We start from the raw sequence: 17,317 nt of genomic DNA on the forward strand, positions 1-17,317 counted from the left end.
CGCAGGCACGGAGTCTGAACTAGCGGACATTTAAAAATGGTGGCGCCCGGCAACATGCAAATGAAGCCCAGGAAATTCAAATCCCGGGCTTCATTTGCAACTCCGGTTGCCTACATTACCACCCTAGTTCGAACTTCTATCTTGACTATCCTAAACAGTTTGGTATCATCTGCAAACTTTACTACCTCACTGCTTACCCCTTTCTCCAGATCATTTATGAATAAGTTGAAGAGGATTGGTCCCAGGACTTACCCTTGGGGGACACCACTAGTTACTCCTCTCCAATCTGAAAATTTACCATTTATTCCTACCCTTTGTTTCCTGTCTTTTAACCAGTTCTCAATCCAAGAAAGGACCTTCCCTCTTATCCCACGGCCATGTAATTTACACTAGAGCCTTTGGTGAGGGACCTTGTCAAAGGCTTTCTGAAAATTCAAGTATACTATATCTACTGGATCCCTCTTATCCGCATGTTTGTTAACCCCTTCAAAGAACTCTAATAGATTAGTAAGACAGGATTTCCCTTTACAGAAGCCATGTTGACTTTTGTCCAACAAATTATGTTCCTCTACATGCTTCACTATTTTATTCTTTACTATTGTTTCGACTAATTTGCCCAGTACTGAAGTTAGACTTACCGGTCTGTAATTGCCAGGATCGCCTCTAGAGCCCTTTTTAAATATTGGTGTCACGTTGGCTACCTTCCAGTCATTAGGTAAGGAAGCCGATTTCAAGGATAAGTTACAAACCACAGATAATCGCTCAGCAATTTCCCATTTGAGTTCTTTCAGAACACTTGGATGAATGCCATCCAGTCCTGGAGATTTGTTAACATTAAGTTTTTCTATTTGTTCCAAAACCTCCTCTAATGACACTTCAATCCCGGACAGTTCCTCAGATTCATCACCCACAAAGGACGGTGCAGATTCGGGAATCTCCCTAATGTCCTCAGCCGTGAAGACTGAAGCAAAGAAATCATTTAGTTTCTCCGCAATGGCTTTATCGTCCTTGATTGCTCCTTTTATAGCTCGATCATCTAGGGGACCCACAGGTTTTTTAGCAGGCTTCCTGCTTCTAATATACTTAAAAAACATTTTATTATTTCTTTTTGAGTTTTTGGCTAACTGTTCCTCAAAATCTTTTTTTGCTTTTCTTATTACATTTTTACACTTGATTTGACAGTGTAAAAATGGCATATTGGGGTGCACTACGAGCAGCACTGCCAGCAGATCCAGATAAATGATTATTCCCTTTATCCGGCTCTGGTGAGGCCACATCTAGAATATTGTGTCCAGTTCTGGGCCCCCCAATATAGAAAAGATGTGGACTCATTGGAGAGGGTCCAGAGAAGGGCGACCAAAATGATTAGGGGGCTGGAGCGCATGACCTATGAGGAGAGACTCAAATATTTGGGTTTGTTTAGTCTGCAGAAGAGAAGGGGGGGGAGAATTTGATAGCAACCTTCAACTTCCTGAAGGGAGGTTCCAAAGAGGATGGAGAGAGGCTGTTCACAGTAGTGACAGACGGCAGAACAAGGAGCAATGGTCTCAAGTTACAGTGGGAGAGGTCTAGATTGGATATTAGGAAAAACTATTTCACTAGGAGGGTGGTGAAGCACTGGAATGGGTTACCTAGGGAAGTAGTGGAGTCTCCATCCCTAGAGGTTTTTAAGTCTTGGCTTGACAAAGCCCTAGTTGGGTTGATTTAGTTATGATTGGTCCTGCCTTGGGTAGGGGGTTTGACTTGATGACCTCCTGAGGTCTCTTCCAGCTCTATGATTCTATGAAAAGCAGTGATCTCGGCACAGAAATTTCACATAACTGAACTTGTCAAGAGCATGTTTCTGATACATTTTCACTTGCAAGACGTGAAACTGATTGGATAGTCCAAACTCAGTATTGATAATTTTCGCAGATATATAGCAAGTCCCACAATATCAGGTATCTCAATGTTTCAGCCCCTGCAGATTACATGGGAATTTCAACTTTATTCGTTTGAAAAAAACCAAAACAACCCTGAAAACGTGACCGGATATATACCAAGCAAAAGCTCAAAAACGTAAAACACAAACCAAAAGGCAAAGAAAAAAAACCCCACACGATTTAAAAACGAACCAACTCGTGTTTAAAACTCGTGATTTCAGTGTGCTTAAGAGATCCACGCTGCACTCTTAGAAAAGTGAGTAACACCCTGACCAGTCACAGAGGAAGGGGGTTAGGCACCGTCTTCCAGTAGCAGCTGTCTTCGGCAGGCTGAAGCAGAAGGGCGGCACAAGTTCGCTGCCTCTGCGCCAAAACCTTTGGTCCTTTAACTCTCCAGCATTCAGCCTCTCCCTGGAAGGCCTCTCCCCCTGCTCCACCCAGGCAGGGCTCCCTCCTCCACGTAGGGGCAGAGGCGCCTCTCCCCTGTATCGCCACGGCCTCCTTCCTAGAGATTCATCAGCCGCCCCTGAACTAGGAGCCGCCCCCACCCGCTAGGCCCGTCAGAGCCCCCCGCCCCCAACCAGGGCCCTTCTCTGTCTCGCTCCCCTCCCCGGCCCCGCCCCGCACTCACCAGTCCACCGCCCCCCTGTTCTGCGCGCTCAGGGCTCCGGTGAGGGTCCGGGCCGACAGCCTGATGTTCACCGTATAGGGCAACATGCTGGGCGGGGGGCGCCCGGCCGCAGCGCGCTGGACGCTGCGCGGTGGCCCCTGGCTCTGCGGGCGGGGGCCGGGTCTCCGCAGTAACGGGGAAGAGGCTCAGCCCGGCCACGGCGCTGTGCGCTGCCGATCCCTTTCCCCAGCGGTCCGGCCTGCCCCCGCGCCCGAGGCACTTGGGTTCCGGCGCGTCGCTCCGCGCCCGCAAGTGAAACCACCGCGGGAGGCGCGTCTGTCCCGCTCCCCGCCCCCTCCCGAGACAGCGCCTGCGGGCGGGCGGGGCTCAGCTCCCCGCCGTTCGGCCCCCTCAGCGCGCGCCGCAGCCTCCCCTCTCCGCAGACGCTGCCTCGTCTCGGCTCTTGCTACATTCTGGCCGCGCTCGCCCAGTGGGCTCGTTCCGCTGCCTGGTCGGCGCCACCAGCACCGGGAGCCGGCCGCTGATTGACAAACTGGGCCCCCAACCCAGTGGGCACAATCTAAGTAGGGAATAAATGTGGCCACCCCTATTTTAGTGGGGCTAGCTGAGCCTTGATCCATCCTAGCCCAGTCGCTCTGGGGAAAAGTCTCATCTGTGACTTGGATCCTGTCATTTTTTTAAAACCCGTATACCCCGGCTCCTTTGGTTCAGCACCTACTGCATCAAAACACCCAGCTTCTGTTGCAAACTGGTACAGCAGCCTTGTAAAAAAAATAGTTACCCAGCAGCTGAATACAATCATTGCTTTTATCCTCATGTCCAAAATATTAGCCACCTGCAACTGATAGTTTCTTCTGTCTGCTCCTTGGCTGTATAAAATTGTCAGCTAAAACAAAAAGATAGAATTCAAGATCTTCCAATCCCAAAATACTGTTCTTTATCCTCTGAGCTGAAGAATCTGTTTACAAAAGTAATAATAGGACTTTTTTCTTTTTATAAACTACGCTGGGGGCAACATAATCATACACTCCTAGAGCTCAATCTGCCAAAGTGCTGAGCAGATCTCAATTCTCACTCATTTTAATTGTCCATTTGCTAATACGGTACATTACAGTTTGTGTCTTTGAGTTTGTTGATGTTGCTTCTCTTCCTCTTCTCACGGGCTGTGTCTACACTGCAGGGTTTTTGTGCAAAAACCCACAGAGCGTCCACACCTCAAGCACGCTTTTGGGCAAGTAAGACTGTGTCTAGACTACATCCCTCTTTCGACAGAAGGATGTAAATTAGACACTCCAAATTGCAAATGAAGTGGGGAATTAAATATCCCACGCTTCATTTGCATAATCACATCATGGCTCTCTTTCAAACAAGTGCCATTTTGAAAGTAAAACCATGGTCTAGACAGGATCTTTTGAAAATGCCTGCCGTTTTTTAAAGAACTTCGTCTAGACCGTGGTTTTACTTTCAAATGGCGCTTGTTTGAAAGAATGCCATAACGTGCTTATGGAAATGAAGCACGGGATATTTAAATCCCCGTTTCATTTGCAAGTTCAAAGTGTCTCATTTACATCCCTCTGTCGAAAGAGGGATGTAGTCTAGACACAGCCTAAATCAACAGTGAAACGGCAGAACAGAGGGCTTTTTGTAGTGTAGATAAACCTCCTTCTATGAGGCATAGCTCCTTTTTGTGCTACAGCTGTTGCGAAAAAAAGGCATATGTGAATGCTGTGCAGGGTTTTTTTGCACAAATAGAGCCTATCTGAAAAAGCACAGGTGCTCTGATGGCCAGTCTGTGAATGGCCATCAGAACTTTCTTGTGGAAGAGTATCCGTGCAGTGTGCTTTGAGGTATGGACGTGTTTTTGCTCAAGAAGTTTTCTGCAAAAGAGTTCTTGCACAAAAACCCTACAGTGTAGACATAGCCACAGAGTGGATAGAAACTCCCCAGCAACATTTCCATCCAGTTTCTTCAACTGGAGTTGAAGGAGTGAAAAGGTCACCTGATCAAATACTGTGGTGAAAAGGGAGAAAAGGCAGCCAGAAGAAGGTAGAGAAAAGTGAAAGCTTTTTCTAGGGTGTATCATTTGTCTCACTAAAGAAATTAGCAAGATCTTCTACAGTGAGAAATAGGAAGCATGTAAGATTTTGAGAGGATACGCAAATGAGGAGAAGAGATGCTGACCACACTTCCCTGATTCAAACAGCATAAAGAAGCCTGATGTGCAGTGCTGAAGGAAAAGGAAACGTTTTAGTGAAAGAATTTTATATGCAATGCTTGAGTTTTATCTAAAGCAGCAGTAAAGCAAAAAGAGAGGGAAAAGATGTGAGTTGCCACCCAATGCTGTGGAAACAAATAGTTTGCTGAAGAGAGTGGGGAAGCTGAAGGAGGACATCACCTGAGAAAAGGGAGATTAACGCAGGAAGGCGGGACAGCAAGAACCTGATGATATGACTGTACATGGTGAGAAGTTCCAAGTCAGTGAACAGTATTAAAGGAAATAATGTGATCAGTGAAATGACTTCTTAAATAATCACTCTTCAGAAATGTCTTTCACTGCTGTGAATGTAAAACTAACTCTGCTTCTGCAACTGGTTACCTTCTGCTAAGAAGTGCTTTTGATATCAGAACAGAACTTGTCATGTTCTTGTGTGACTGTTCCATGGATACAATGCCAGTAATATTAGATTATATATATTTTATCAAATATATAGCAATGCCCAGACCATAAAGCATATTTAGGCACCTAGTTTCTATTGAAGTCAATGGTGTTAGACCTCTGAATACCTTTATGGATTTGGGCCTTTGTTCCTACATGTGAAATCTCAGAATGAAAAACTCCTGCCTATCTTGAGAAAGTGAGCCAAAAATGGTTCAAGTTGACCTTCTCGAGAATATAGAGAAAGCTCAGATAGTATGCTGTCTTTAGCTTCTTCCCTCTCATCTCCTTGAATTTTTAAGTAAACTCTATTTGGGCAGAATAAAAAAGGGCAATATACAATAAACTTTGGTCAAGGGCAGCTGGCTTCTCGTGGCTGTATTCAAGAGTGATAGAGTCTCAATGGCCTAGGACCAGACTGGCAGTTTTCAGGTAATATTTAGTAAAATTTTGCAGCATATGAGAGTTACCTGTTCGGTTCATAAGCTTTTTTCAAAATGAATTTTGGAGCCGTGGAGACTGAAGCTTCTTCATTTAAACTTTTCCTTTTTTATTTTTCCTTTTAAAACCATAGAAAATTAAATGCAAAAGTCTATATTAAGGTTGCACTGCTAAGTCCTGATTCAGAAAAGCTCTTCAGCATGTTTGACTCTTAAACACACAAGTAATCCCATTCCTGTTCAGCAAAGCACCTGCTTCACTTTAAGTACTGCAGACAATGGGACTTTAAACCCCAGTTCTGAAAAACATCTGAGGAGCTCCGTCCATTTTCAGCTACATTCTGGAGGTCAGAAAGTATTGGGATTGAGTGAGAACTGCCAAAAGTCAAGCTGAATTAGAATTGCAAAGCTGATTAAAACCAATAGTGAAAGGTTCTTCAGTTATACAAATAAAAAGGAAACCAGAAAAGAAGCGGAGTGTGGGAGAGCTTAAAGATTATGTCAGTATGGCCCAATAATTAAATGCAAACTTTGCCTCAGGGTTTTAATAAGTATGATAATAATGCAATATATAACATGGGTGGAAAAAGTAGCATGCTAATGGGAAAATATATATGGAAATGAAAATCACCACAGCCAAGGTGAAAGCCACACTCAAAGTGCTTAATGTGCTGTAACCAGGAGAACCAGATAATCTCCATCACAAGATATTAAAAGAATTGGCACATGAAATTGCAAGTCTGGTAGGAAGGATTTTTAGTAAATCTATCAAATCAGGGATATTATATGACTAGAGAATAGCAAACATTGTACCTATGAAAAAAACCTTCCTAATTATACAAACAGTTGGATAATGTATAAAACTTCCTAGAAAAGTTGTGGAAGCTCCTTCATTGGAAGTTTTCATTAAAATAAGAGGTTGCATAGCCATTAGTCTTGGGTGTATAGGCTCAACAAATCATGCATCTTGCCAGAAGGTTAGACTAGATCAGTATTTTTAAACTTTTTTTTATAAAGTACTCCTTAAAAAAAAAAAGTACCCCCAGTACCTATAGTTTTCAGACACACACTTTTTTTTTCCAGCATTGCATTCACACTTGTTGAAACAACTTACTTGGAGCTGGGCGGGTGATGAAATTTTTTAGTGTAAAAAATAAAGAAATAAATAAAGCACTGTAAGACTTAAAGCAAAGATTCCGTTTTCTTCAAATTTCAGTTGTGTTGACGTACTCCCCAGACTTCTCTCGAGTATCCCTAAGTGTACTCTTACATGGGAGAAACACTGGATAAGATCAGTGGTGTGCAACCTTTTTGCACTCATGACCCCTGGGAAAATTTTGGTTGAGAAAAAAAAAGTGTGGGCCCTTTAAATGCCACTCCGCTTGCCTGCTGTTCCTCCCACCCCTGCTGCGTGTATGTCATGTGCCAAGCCGGGAAAAGAAAATACCGGCTGGCCCGAATCACAGCGCTGCGACCTCCCCCCCAGAAGATAGCCATGACTCCCAAGGGGGTCGCGGCCCACGAGTTGCGCATCACTGGACTAGATGACTCTTGTGGACCCCTCTAACCCAATAGTTCTAATAATTTGGTCATTTAAGAAAGGTGGGGGGAATAATCCAGGCACCTACAGAACTGTTAATCTGCCCTCAATAGGCTTTAGAATAAATTCTGAAGGAAAGAATATGAAAATAATGGGATAAGATGCGACACAGATTTAACAAAGCCAACCTGGTATCCTTCTTTGACAAGGTAACTGTTAGGGTTTTTTTTAAGATAAGAAGAATGTGATGGATGTAATCTATCGGGACTTTAGTGAAGCATTGGACACAGTGTAATATGGGAAATTATTAGTTAAACTGGAGAAAATGGGGATCAGTACAAAGAATTGTAGGGTGGGTAAGGGAATAGCTAAAAATGAGACTACAATAGGCTGTGTTGAAAGGACAACTATTGGATTAAGGGCCTCTGTCACGCCCTTCGCCTCCCACCGTGGCACTTGGCTGAGTTCTGTGCCGCTCAGCCGGGCTGCCACGCAGGAGCAAGCGGCACAAGTGGCTCTTTGGGCCTCATGCTGCACCCTTATGCTGCACGGGGAGCGCGGGGCCCAAATGGCCGCTTGCGCCGCCGCTTGCTCCCACGTGGTGGCTCGGTGAGAGGCCTATTGAAGTGCGGGGCCCGGGGCAGCCACCCTGCTCGCCCTGCCCTATATCCGCTGCTGGCTGTGGACAGTTCCGGTTGTCGTGTTCAAGAAAGGCGAATATATACTGGAACAGGTGCAGGGAAGAGATTCGACTGTTCTCCATAAATATATTGGGGTGGGGAGTAAAAACCAGAGAGGCAGAAGAGCTATTTACAGTAAAGGCTAATACTGGCACAAGAACAAATGGGTATGTAGTGGTCATGACTACATTTAGGCTAGAAATGTGATTTAAGTTTCTAACCATCAGTGAAGTCATGTTCTGGAACAGCCTTCCAATAAGAGCAATGGGAGCTAAACAACCTAATTAGCTAAAGCTCAATACATTTGTGAACAGTATTATATGATAAGCATGCCTGCAATAGGAGACTGGACTCAATGAACTTATCAGTCCTGTCCAGCCCTATGTCCAGTGTGCTTAAATTCCACAGATTTCAATGGAATTCAAATGAGCTTAAGTGCTTTACTGAACAGATGTGCTTTGCTGGCCTGGGGCCTGTGGCTTTGCTGAATTATTCATATTGCTGATTTGGGAATGTAAGCATTCAAAAGTCAGGAGATGCCAATGCTCAGGTCAGAAACAGAGCTGTAACTCCATCCACTTGCACATGTGCATGACAGTTATATACACAAACTCATACAGTTTCTCACATAATACAACATAATATCATATAATCTGGTGATACAGTTTAACTTGGTAGCTGATGGCTGGACTTTGTGAGATACGGAGCTCCCTGAATTCACTCTGAACTCCAGGGAAATCAAGGTCTCTTAGCCGATTCAGAAGTCTTGCAGCCTCTCACAAGGACCAGGCCTTACTTTAAAGTTGAACCAAAAGAAGGAAGACTGAGTCCACTAAGTATCAGTTCTTTCTTCTCCTAAAACTGAAACTGTCAAGACCAGCTGTCACGAGCTTGCACACCTGAACGAATCTTGCTGAGAAAGGCAAAGGGATGGAATACGATAAAAAAGAGATGGAAGAAATCATCACTCTCTGCCTTAAGATTGCACTAGTTGAGTGTGAATTGCAGCTCAACCCTTAAGGGTTCTGTGGGCAGTGAGTGACTGCCAGGAAAATAACATTCTGCATAGCTCACTAGCCTTAGGTTAGCATGGCACTGAAAATCCCACCTGCTTCAGATTAAAAAGAACCCCATCCAGCTTTGCTAACTGATATCAGTGTCTCCTATTCCGAGCTTTCTTTGTCAAACAGATGTTCATCCTGCTGCAGAGTAGGCAAAGCCAGTATGATAAATATCAATGCTTTGCCATATTCAAACTAAGGGCAAAGGCCTATAAGCAAATTCCAAATAGAAAGTTGGAAGTGAATAACATCAGTACCTTTCCCAGGTCTGAATAAGAGCTCTGTTTAATTCAAAAGCTTGTATTTTTTGCCAACTGAAGTTATCCAATAAAAGATATTACCTCACCCACTTTGTCTCTCTCGGTATGTCTAGACTACATGGCTCCGTCGACGATAATAATCCCCGCTTCATTAAAATTAACATAGCTGCCGCACTGTGCCAACAATCAGCTGATCTGGCACAGCGCAGCAGTCTAGATGCGGATCTGTCAGCTGGGGAAGCCTTTGCCGACTTATCACTTATGCCTATGCCGGGTAAACTAGCTTACATAGCTCCGTCGACGGAGCCATGTAGTCTAGACATACCCTCTGATATCCTGGTACCAAGACAGCAAGAGCAATATGGCAAACATAAAGGTAATTTAGATAGATTCAATGAAAACAGGAAACAAGAAGTCCTCGCTCTCCTTTTTTAAGAGCATGAAAACCAGTTTAGAATGACTAATATAAAGCCATTTTCTCTACAGCCTCTTGCATGAAAGACCCACAAAACACTTCCCATCTTCTTGCAATCTGCCTGGAGTAGTTAAATAGGATTTTTGAGTGAAAGCAAGGGCAGGATCAGATTTATTTTATAAAACACAGATAATTATCAATTTATATTCTATAATTCTTGCATGTGGAAGCTTCTATGTCAGAAAACGATGATGATGTTCATGGTCTATGATCCTCTACAATTACTTTTATTCTGTAGATTTTTCTAAGTCTATTTATTTGCAACAAACTCACCATGATCTCTTTTTCAGATAACTATAGAAATATAATATTCAGGGCACTATGATAATGGTATTACTTACTATTCAGCCCACACAATACTAGAGAATGGCCTAGTCCCATATCAAATCATAGAATCATGGAATCTTAGGGCTGGCAGGGTACGTCTACACTAGCTCGTTAGTTCAAGCTAGTAGGGTAATGAGGGCAAGTGGAGTTGCAAATGAAGCCCGGGATTTAAATATCCTGGGCTTCATTTGCATGTTCCCGGGCATCGCCATTTTTAAAAACCCCTTAGTCCGAACTCCGTGCCCGCGGCTACACGCAGCACGGACTAGGTAGTTCAAATTAGGATCTTTAATTTGAACTACCTAGTCCATGCCATGTGTAGCCACAGGCATGGAATTCGGACTAAGGGGGTTTTAAAAGGCGGCGCCCGGGAACATGCAAATAAAGCCCAGGATATTTAAATCCCGGGCTTCATTTGCAACTCCGCTTGCCCTCATTACCCTACCTAGATCGAACTAATGAGCTAGTGTACACGTACCCAAAGAGACCTCAGGAGGTTATCAAGTCCAGCCTCCGCCCAAAGTAGGACTAACCCCAGCTAAACCATCCCAGGACTTAAAAACCTCTAGGGAAGTAGCTTCCACCACCTACCTTGGTAACCCAGTTCAGTACTTCACTACACTCCTAGTGAAATAGTTTTTCCTAATATCCAACCTAGACCTCCCCCACTGTAACTTGAGATCATTGCTCCTTGTTCTGCCATCTGTCAATACTGAGAACAGCCTCTCTCCATCCTCTTTGGAATCTCCCTTCACAAAGTTGAAGGCTGCTATCAAATCCCCCCTCCTTCTTCTCTTCTGCAGACTAATCCGTCACCTCTCCTCGTAGGTCATGTGCTCTAGCCCCCTAATCATTTTTGTTGCCTTCCACTGGACACTCTCCAATGCATCCACATCCTTTCTATAGTGGGGGGCCCCGAACTAGACACAATACTCCAAATGTGGCCTCACCAGTGCCAAATAAAGGGGAAAAATAACTTCTCTAGATCTGCTGGAAATGCTCCTCCCAATGCACCCTAATAGGTCATTAACCTGCTTGGCTACAAGGGAACACTGTTGACTCATATCCAGCTTCTCATCCACTGTAATCCCCAGGTCCTTTTCTTCAGGACTGCTACTTAGCCAGTTGGTCCCCAGCCTGTAACAATGCTTGGGATTCTTCCATTCCAAGTGCAGGTCTCTGCATTCGTCCTTGTTGAACCTAATCAGATTTCTTTTGGCCCAATCCTCCAATTTGTATATGTCACTCTGGACCCTATCTCTATCCCTACCCTCCAATGTTTCTACATCTCCCCTTAGCTTAGTGTCATCCACAAACTTGCTAAGGGTGTAATCCATTCCCCCATCCAGGTCATAAATAAAGATGTTGAACAAAACCAGCCCTAGAACCAATTTTTGGGGCACACCACTTGAAATCAACCATCAACCAGACAACTAGCCATTGATCACTACCCATTGGGCCCGACATCTAGCCAGCTTTCTATGTACTTTACAGTCCATTTGTTCAATCCATACTTCCTTAACTTGCTGGCAAGAATATTATGGGAGACCGTATCAAAAGCTTTGCAAAAGTCAAGGTATGTCACATCCACTGACTTCCTCATGTCCACAGAGCCAGTTACCTCATCATAGAAGCTAATCAGGCATGACTTGCCCTTGATGAATACATATTGACTATTCCTGATCGCTTTCCCCTCTTCCAAGTGCTTCAAAATGGATTCCTTGAGGATCCTTTCCATGATTTTTCCAGGGACTGAAGTAAGGCTGACTGGTCTGTGTTCCCTGGATTGTCCTTCTTCCCTTTTTAAAAGATGGGCACTACATTTGCCTTTTTCCAATCATCTGAGACCTCTTCTGATCTCCACAGATTTTCAAAGATAATGGTCAATGGCTCTGCAATGACATTTGCCAACTCCCTCAGTACCCTCAGATGCATTAACTCTGGACCCATGCATTTCTATATGTCTAGCTTTTCTAAATAGTTCTTAACCTGTTCTGTCTCCACCGAGGGCTGCACACCTCCATCCCATACTGTATTGCCTAGTGCAGTTGTCTGGGAACTGACCTTGTCTGTGAAGACAGAAGCAAAAGAAGAATTGAGTACTTCAGCTTTTCCCATATCATCTGTCATTAAGTTACCTCTCTCATCTAGTAAGGGTCCCACACCCTCTCGGATCATTCTCTTATTGCTAACATGCCTGTAGAAACCTTTCTTGTTACCCTTCACATTCCTTGCTAGCTGCAATTCCAATTGCGCTTTTGCCTTCCTGATTACTCCCCTGCATTCTCGAGACATATATATATTCTCCTCCCTAGTCATCTATCTAAGTTTCTACTTCTTATAAGCTTCCTTTTTGTGTTTAAACTCACCAAGAATTTCCCTGGTAAGCCAATCTGGTCGCCTACCACATTTGCTTTTCTTACTGTGCATCGGGATGGTTTTTCCTGTGCCTTCAACAAGGCTTCTTTAAAATACTGCCAGCTCTTTTGGACTCCTTTCCCCTTCATGTTAGCATCGCAGGAGATCTTGCCCATCAGTTCTCTGAGGGAGTCAAAATCTACTTTTCTGAAGTCCAGGGTGTGTATTTTGCTGCCATGAAGAGCAACACAAACAATGAGCCTCAATGCAAATGTTCTAGCTTTCCATGGATAGATCTATTTCCACGGAATCTCCTCATTGACTTTAAATTAGCTGCAGACAGGTAAGCAAAGCCACTTCTACTTCCTAAAAAGTATCCTTTCATTGAAACTGCATACCTTCCAACTCCAGTTACAGAGTGTTCTGCTCACTCAGCATTCAGGTAGCTTTTCCACCAAAGAGCATCATAGAATCATAGAAGTGTGGGACTGGAAGGGAGCTTAATAGATCATCTAGTCCAGTCTCCTTCACTCAAGGCAGGAATAACTAATTGCTAGACCCTTCCAGGTATTTGTCTAACTTGTTCTTAAAACCCTCCAGTGCCACAGTGTCCTGAGGCAGTTTGTTCCTGTGCTTGACAGCCCTGACAACCAGGAAGTTTTCCCTAATGTCCAACCTAAACCACCCTTGCTGAAATTTAAGTCCATTGCTTCTTGTCAAATCCTCAGAGGCTGAAAACAGTTTTTTCCCCCTCCTCCTTGTATCAACCTTTTATGTACCTGAAAATTATTAACATGTTTTCTCCCAGTCTTTTCGGGACTAAAAAAATCAATTTTTCCATCTTCCCTCAAAGATCATGTTTTTAGATCTTTAATTATTTTTGTTGCTCTCTTCTGGACTTTCTCAAATTTGTCCATATCTTTCCTGAAATGTAGCACCAGAACTGGACACAGTTCTCCAGGTGAGATGTTATCAGCATGGAGTAGAATGAAAGAATGACTTCTTGTGTTTTGCTTACAATACTCCTGCTGGTGCAAAAAAAAAACCAACCAACCAACCAAACATCATTTTAGGATGTAACACTATTATTGTGTTGGCTCATATTTAGCTTGTCCCCAGATCCCTTCCACAGTACTCCTTCACAGTCTTTTTCCATTTTGTATGTGTGCAATTGATTATTCCTTTCCACGTGGTGTACTTTACATTTCTCCTTATTGAATTTCATCCTGTTTACTTCGGACTATTTCTCCACTTGCTCCAGATCATTTTAAATTCTAAGCCTATCCTCCAAAGCATTTGCAGCCCCTTCCAGCTTGGCATCATCAAAAAACTTTATAAGTGTACTCTCTATGCCATGATATAAAGTATTTATGAAGGTATTGAATAAAACCAGGCTCAGGACCACATGTCTACAGGCTCCCATTTGGTACCCCTTCCTAGCTTGCTTAAGAACCATCAATAAATACTGTTTGTGCCATCCAGGCTGTATTTTCCTAGTTTGTTTTTAAGAAGATCATGCAAGACAGCATAAAAAGCTTTACTAAAGTCAAAATATATCACATCTCCTTTCCACAAGGCTTGTTTCTCTGTCAGAGAAAACTCAGAGGAAAACTGTAATCTTGCAGTTCCTCACTGGTACATCTCCCTAATTCTACTGAGCAGAGACCAGATTCACGTGTGTCTGAAGAAGATTAGAACAAAGCTGGGCCCCAGTCAATATGAGAGCAGCATGGTATGACAGAGCAGAGAAGGTTTCCTCCTACCCTATTGCTTCTGGTTGTCTGTGACTTGTGCTGTCTATAATAACCAGAGGTTTGCAATTATGAACCATGCATTATGTCTATAACCCCTTCAAAAAGAGATGGACATGTTTTCTGTCCTGTCTGGACAGACTTCTTTGGAGGAAAAGTCAACAATCACTGAGGATTTAGAGTCATGCACTGTAATCATCTTGGACAGACTACAGTAATGAGTCATAAAGTCAAGGAGGAAATCCCATGGAAATAGATCTGTCCATGGAAAGCTAGAAATTCAATAAGGACAAATGCAAAGATGAGGGATAAAACTAACCATAAAAAAAATGAAAAGCTTTTGAAAAAAGAATAATCCTGTTTCCCAGGCAACATATTCTTTTTCAGCTAATATGGTGATGAAATAATTAACAATAATATAGATATATCTGAAAAGTTAAATTACTGCCACATCTATTCTGTATGTACTAAGTAGGATATATTCGTCTGTTAAACATTCAAATACAGCAGCAGAAAAGTCACAAATGAGATGAAAGAGGGTCTTGTAGATAAAGTAATGGGGCCAGGACTCTAGGGCTATAGCTACACTTCAGGTTTTTGCGGAAAAAGATACACAAATTGCGAACTGAATTTTGTGTATCTTTTTCTGCTTTTTTCTCAGAAGAAGCTTTTCTGACATTTGGCCCCATGCTTCATTTGCATGTTCCAGGGTGCCGCCATTTTTAAATGCCCCGTTGTTCGAACTACCTGCCCGTGGCTACATGAAGCACAGACTAGGTAGTTTGAATTAAAGCTTCTAATTCAAACTACCGTTAAACCTCCTTGCAGGGCTTCATATTTAAACCCCGGGCTTTATTTACAAGTTCGAATACCTACATTAGCCACCCTAGTTTGAACTAGGGTGGCAGTGTGGACATACCCTGAGTTAGTAGGTTGTCAACTGTAATGATTAGGCGTTCTAAGGTTGTTTTTGTTTTGGGAACATGGCAACTTTAGAAGATGTCATTGAATCTGTAGTCCCTCAGGATTATGTAGCTTTTTTCTCTCTACACATTATATATATGTGTATAACGAGGAGGTCATCCTGGTCCCTAGTGTGATTTGGTGGTCTCCAGTAGACATCAGCTAATAGCCCATCTTGTGCTTTCTCTTTTAGAACATTGATCCATAAGCATTCGAGATCATTTTCTTTCAAGTTAACAGTGACTCAGAAAAATGTAAAGCAATTTTTTATGTAAAAAGGCCATTTATTCCCTTTTTGCCCACTTAATCCTTTCTAAAATTAATGGTTATAATGTATTTAACATTCCAATCATGCAAATAATCCCGTGAGGTTTCACTAATACTAGCTATATTGAATTCATGCATGAATAATTGGAAATGAGCAATTCCAATTTCTCTTGTTTGTTACCTAAGCTCCTAGCATTAGATGCAGTTCAAGTTTATTTGGGGGTTTGTTAAGTGTGTTTACAATAATTTAAAAGAGGAAAATCATGTTTTTATCACCCTTGACTAAACTGGAAATAAAGTAAGGCTGTTTCCCTCCTTGGATGACATTAAAGTTTCATCCTGTGAATTAGAACGTTTGCACTTGTCCTGAACTTTTCCCATTTCTTCAGTGATGTTCTGTTGTGTGATTTGCAGGTTGTTTACTGATTGGCTCTATTCATCTAATTATGTCCAAAGGCGCTGACATAGATAATATCAAAAATGCACTCTGGAGGCAGTGTAGGTCTGTCTCTAATTCTTCTGTTCATGGTTTTGTAAATATGCTAACATTAAGCAATAGCTATAATTTAAAAAAAGTTTTCGTACTGCAGTTTAGAATCACTGATCTTATTAATATGAATAATGACTTCTGTAGATGATAGATTAATGTTAGTGCAAATTCTATATTGCTAATAAAATATCTGCCATTAACTTTTCCGAGAGAACATTTTATTTATGTACCCCATAAAGTAGGAAACCAGTGCTTTCTTGAATCATAGATTAATGTCATAATGACTGCCAGATTGGCCTTTACAACCACCATACCCAGACTTGTCAATTGGGACTATCTTAATATGAAAGGAGCTGTATAAAAACATTATCTGCGGTACTCTACTCATTCTAGACAGATAGATTTTTACTCTTAGCTGTTGGGGACAATTTCTGCTTATTTAGTACAGTGTAGTCACAGTGGTATAACTTGGAAAGATGTTAGCCCCCACCTCATCTGTAATACTTGGCACGTATGTTGTGCTTTACATCCAGACATGCTACCAGCTGCGAACTCCTTTGAGGACACACCCTCACTGTCAAAATATAAAAATATAAATGAACAAAAAAAACCCCACAATGTACTTTTGTTAGAAGTTTTTTTAATCCACTACTGCTATAGTTAACTGTTAAGATTACTGTAAGTGAAAGATTAGAGAAAAAACAACTTTGTAGAGGACAATTTACCCTGTATTACCAGTTTATAAGTTTCCTTTGGTGCTTGGGTGGGTTTTTAAAACAATTTTTAATATGTGGAAATGTGATTTTAAATAAGAACATTAGAATGGCCATGCTGGGTCAGACTAGCCAAAGGTCCATCTAGCCAAGTATTCTGTCTGCCAACAGTGGCCAATACCAGATGCCCCAGAGGGAATGAACAGAATGAGACCACATCTAGACTACAGGCCTCTTTCCAAAGAAGCTTTCTTCGGAAGAGATCTTCCGAAGAAACTTCTTCCAAAAGAGAGCATCCACACTGAAAAAGTGGATCGGAAAAGTGATCTGCTTTTTTGAAAGATAGTGTCCAGGCTGAATGGATGCTCTCATGAAAGCTGTGATTACTATGGACGGAGTGGCCACCAGGACACCTGTGCTTTTTCCTCTTTCCTCTTCTTTCAAAATAACTCCCTCTTCCCCGTCCACACACACCTTTTTCCGAAAGAGGTCTTTCACAAAAAGGCTTCTTCTTTGTAGAATGAGGATTACCAATGCCGTAAAAAACCCTCTGTTCTTTTGATTTTCTTGCAGAAGAACGTAATTTTAGTTTCTCAAGTTTTGTCAGGAAAACGGCCATTTTTCCAACAAAACTCTGTAATGTAGATATACCCTGGGTTGTCACCCATTCCCAGCCTCTGACAAACAGAGCGAAAGACATCATTCCTACCATCCTGCTAATAAACATTGATGAATTTACCTTGTTCTTTATCCTCTATGAATTTACCTAGTTCTTTCTGAACC

At 42.4% G+C, this 17,317-nt stretch overlaps 1 protein-coding gene across 2 annotated transcripts in view; it reads right to left on the reverse strand.

Annotated features, from left to right (window-relative positions):
• Positions 1-2,910, reverse strand: part of WDR11 (WD repeat domain 11) — an 88,755-nt gene extending 85,845 nt beyond the window's left edge. The window contains exon 1 of one of the 2 annotated variants that reach the window (XM_075935350.1): positions 2,554-2,910. In XM_075935350.1, the coding sequence (XP_075791465.1) occupies positions 2,554-2,639 (86 nt within the window). In that variant the 5' untranslated portion in view covers positions 2,640-2,910. The remainder of the gene's footprint in view (positions 1-2,553) is intronic. The other variant, XM_075935349.1, reaches the window with a different exon arrangement.
• Positions 2,911-17,317: the final 14,407 nt, after the last annotated feature.

This window comes from Pelodiscus sinensis, chromosome 8 (genome assembly GCF_049634645.1).
Source record: "Pelodiscus sinensis isolate JC-2024 chromosome 8, ASM4963464v1, whole genome shotgun sequence".
Taxonomy (NCBI): Eukaryota; Metazoa; Chordata; order Testudines; family Trionychidae; genus Pelodiscus; species Pelodiscus sinensis.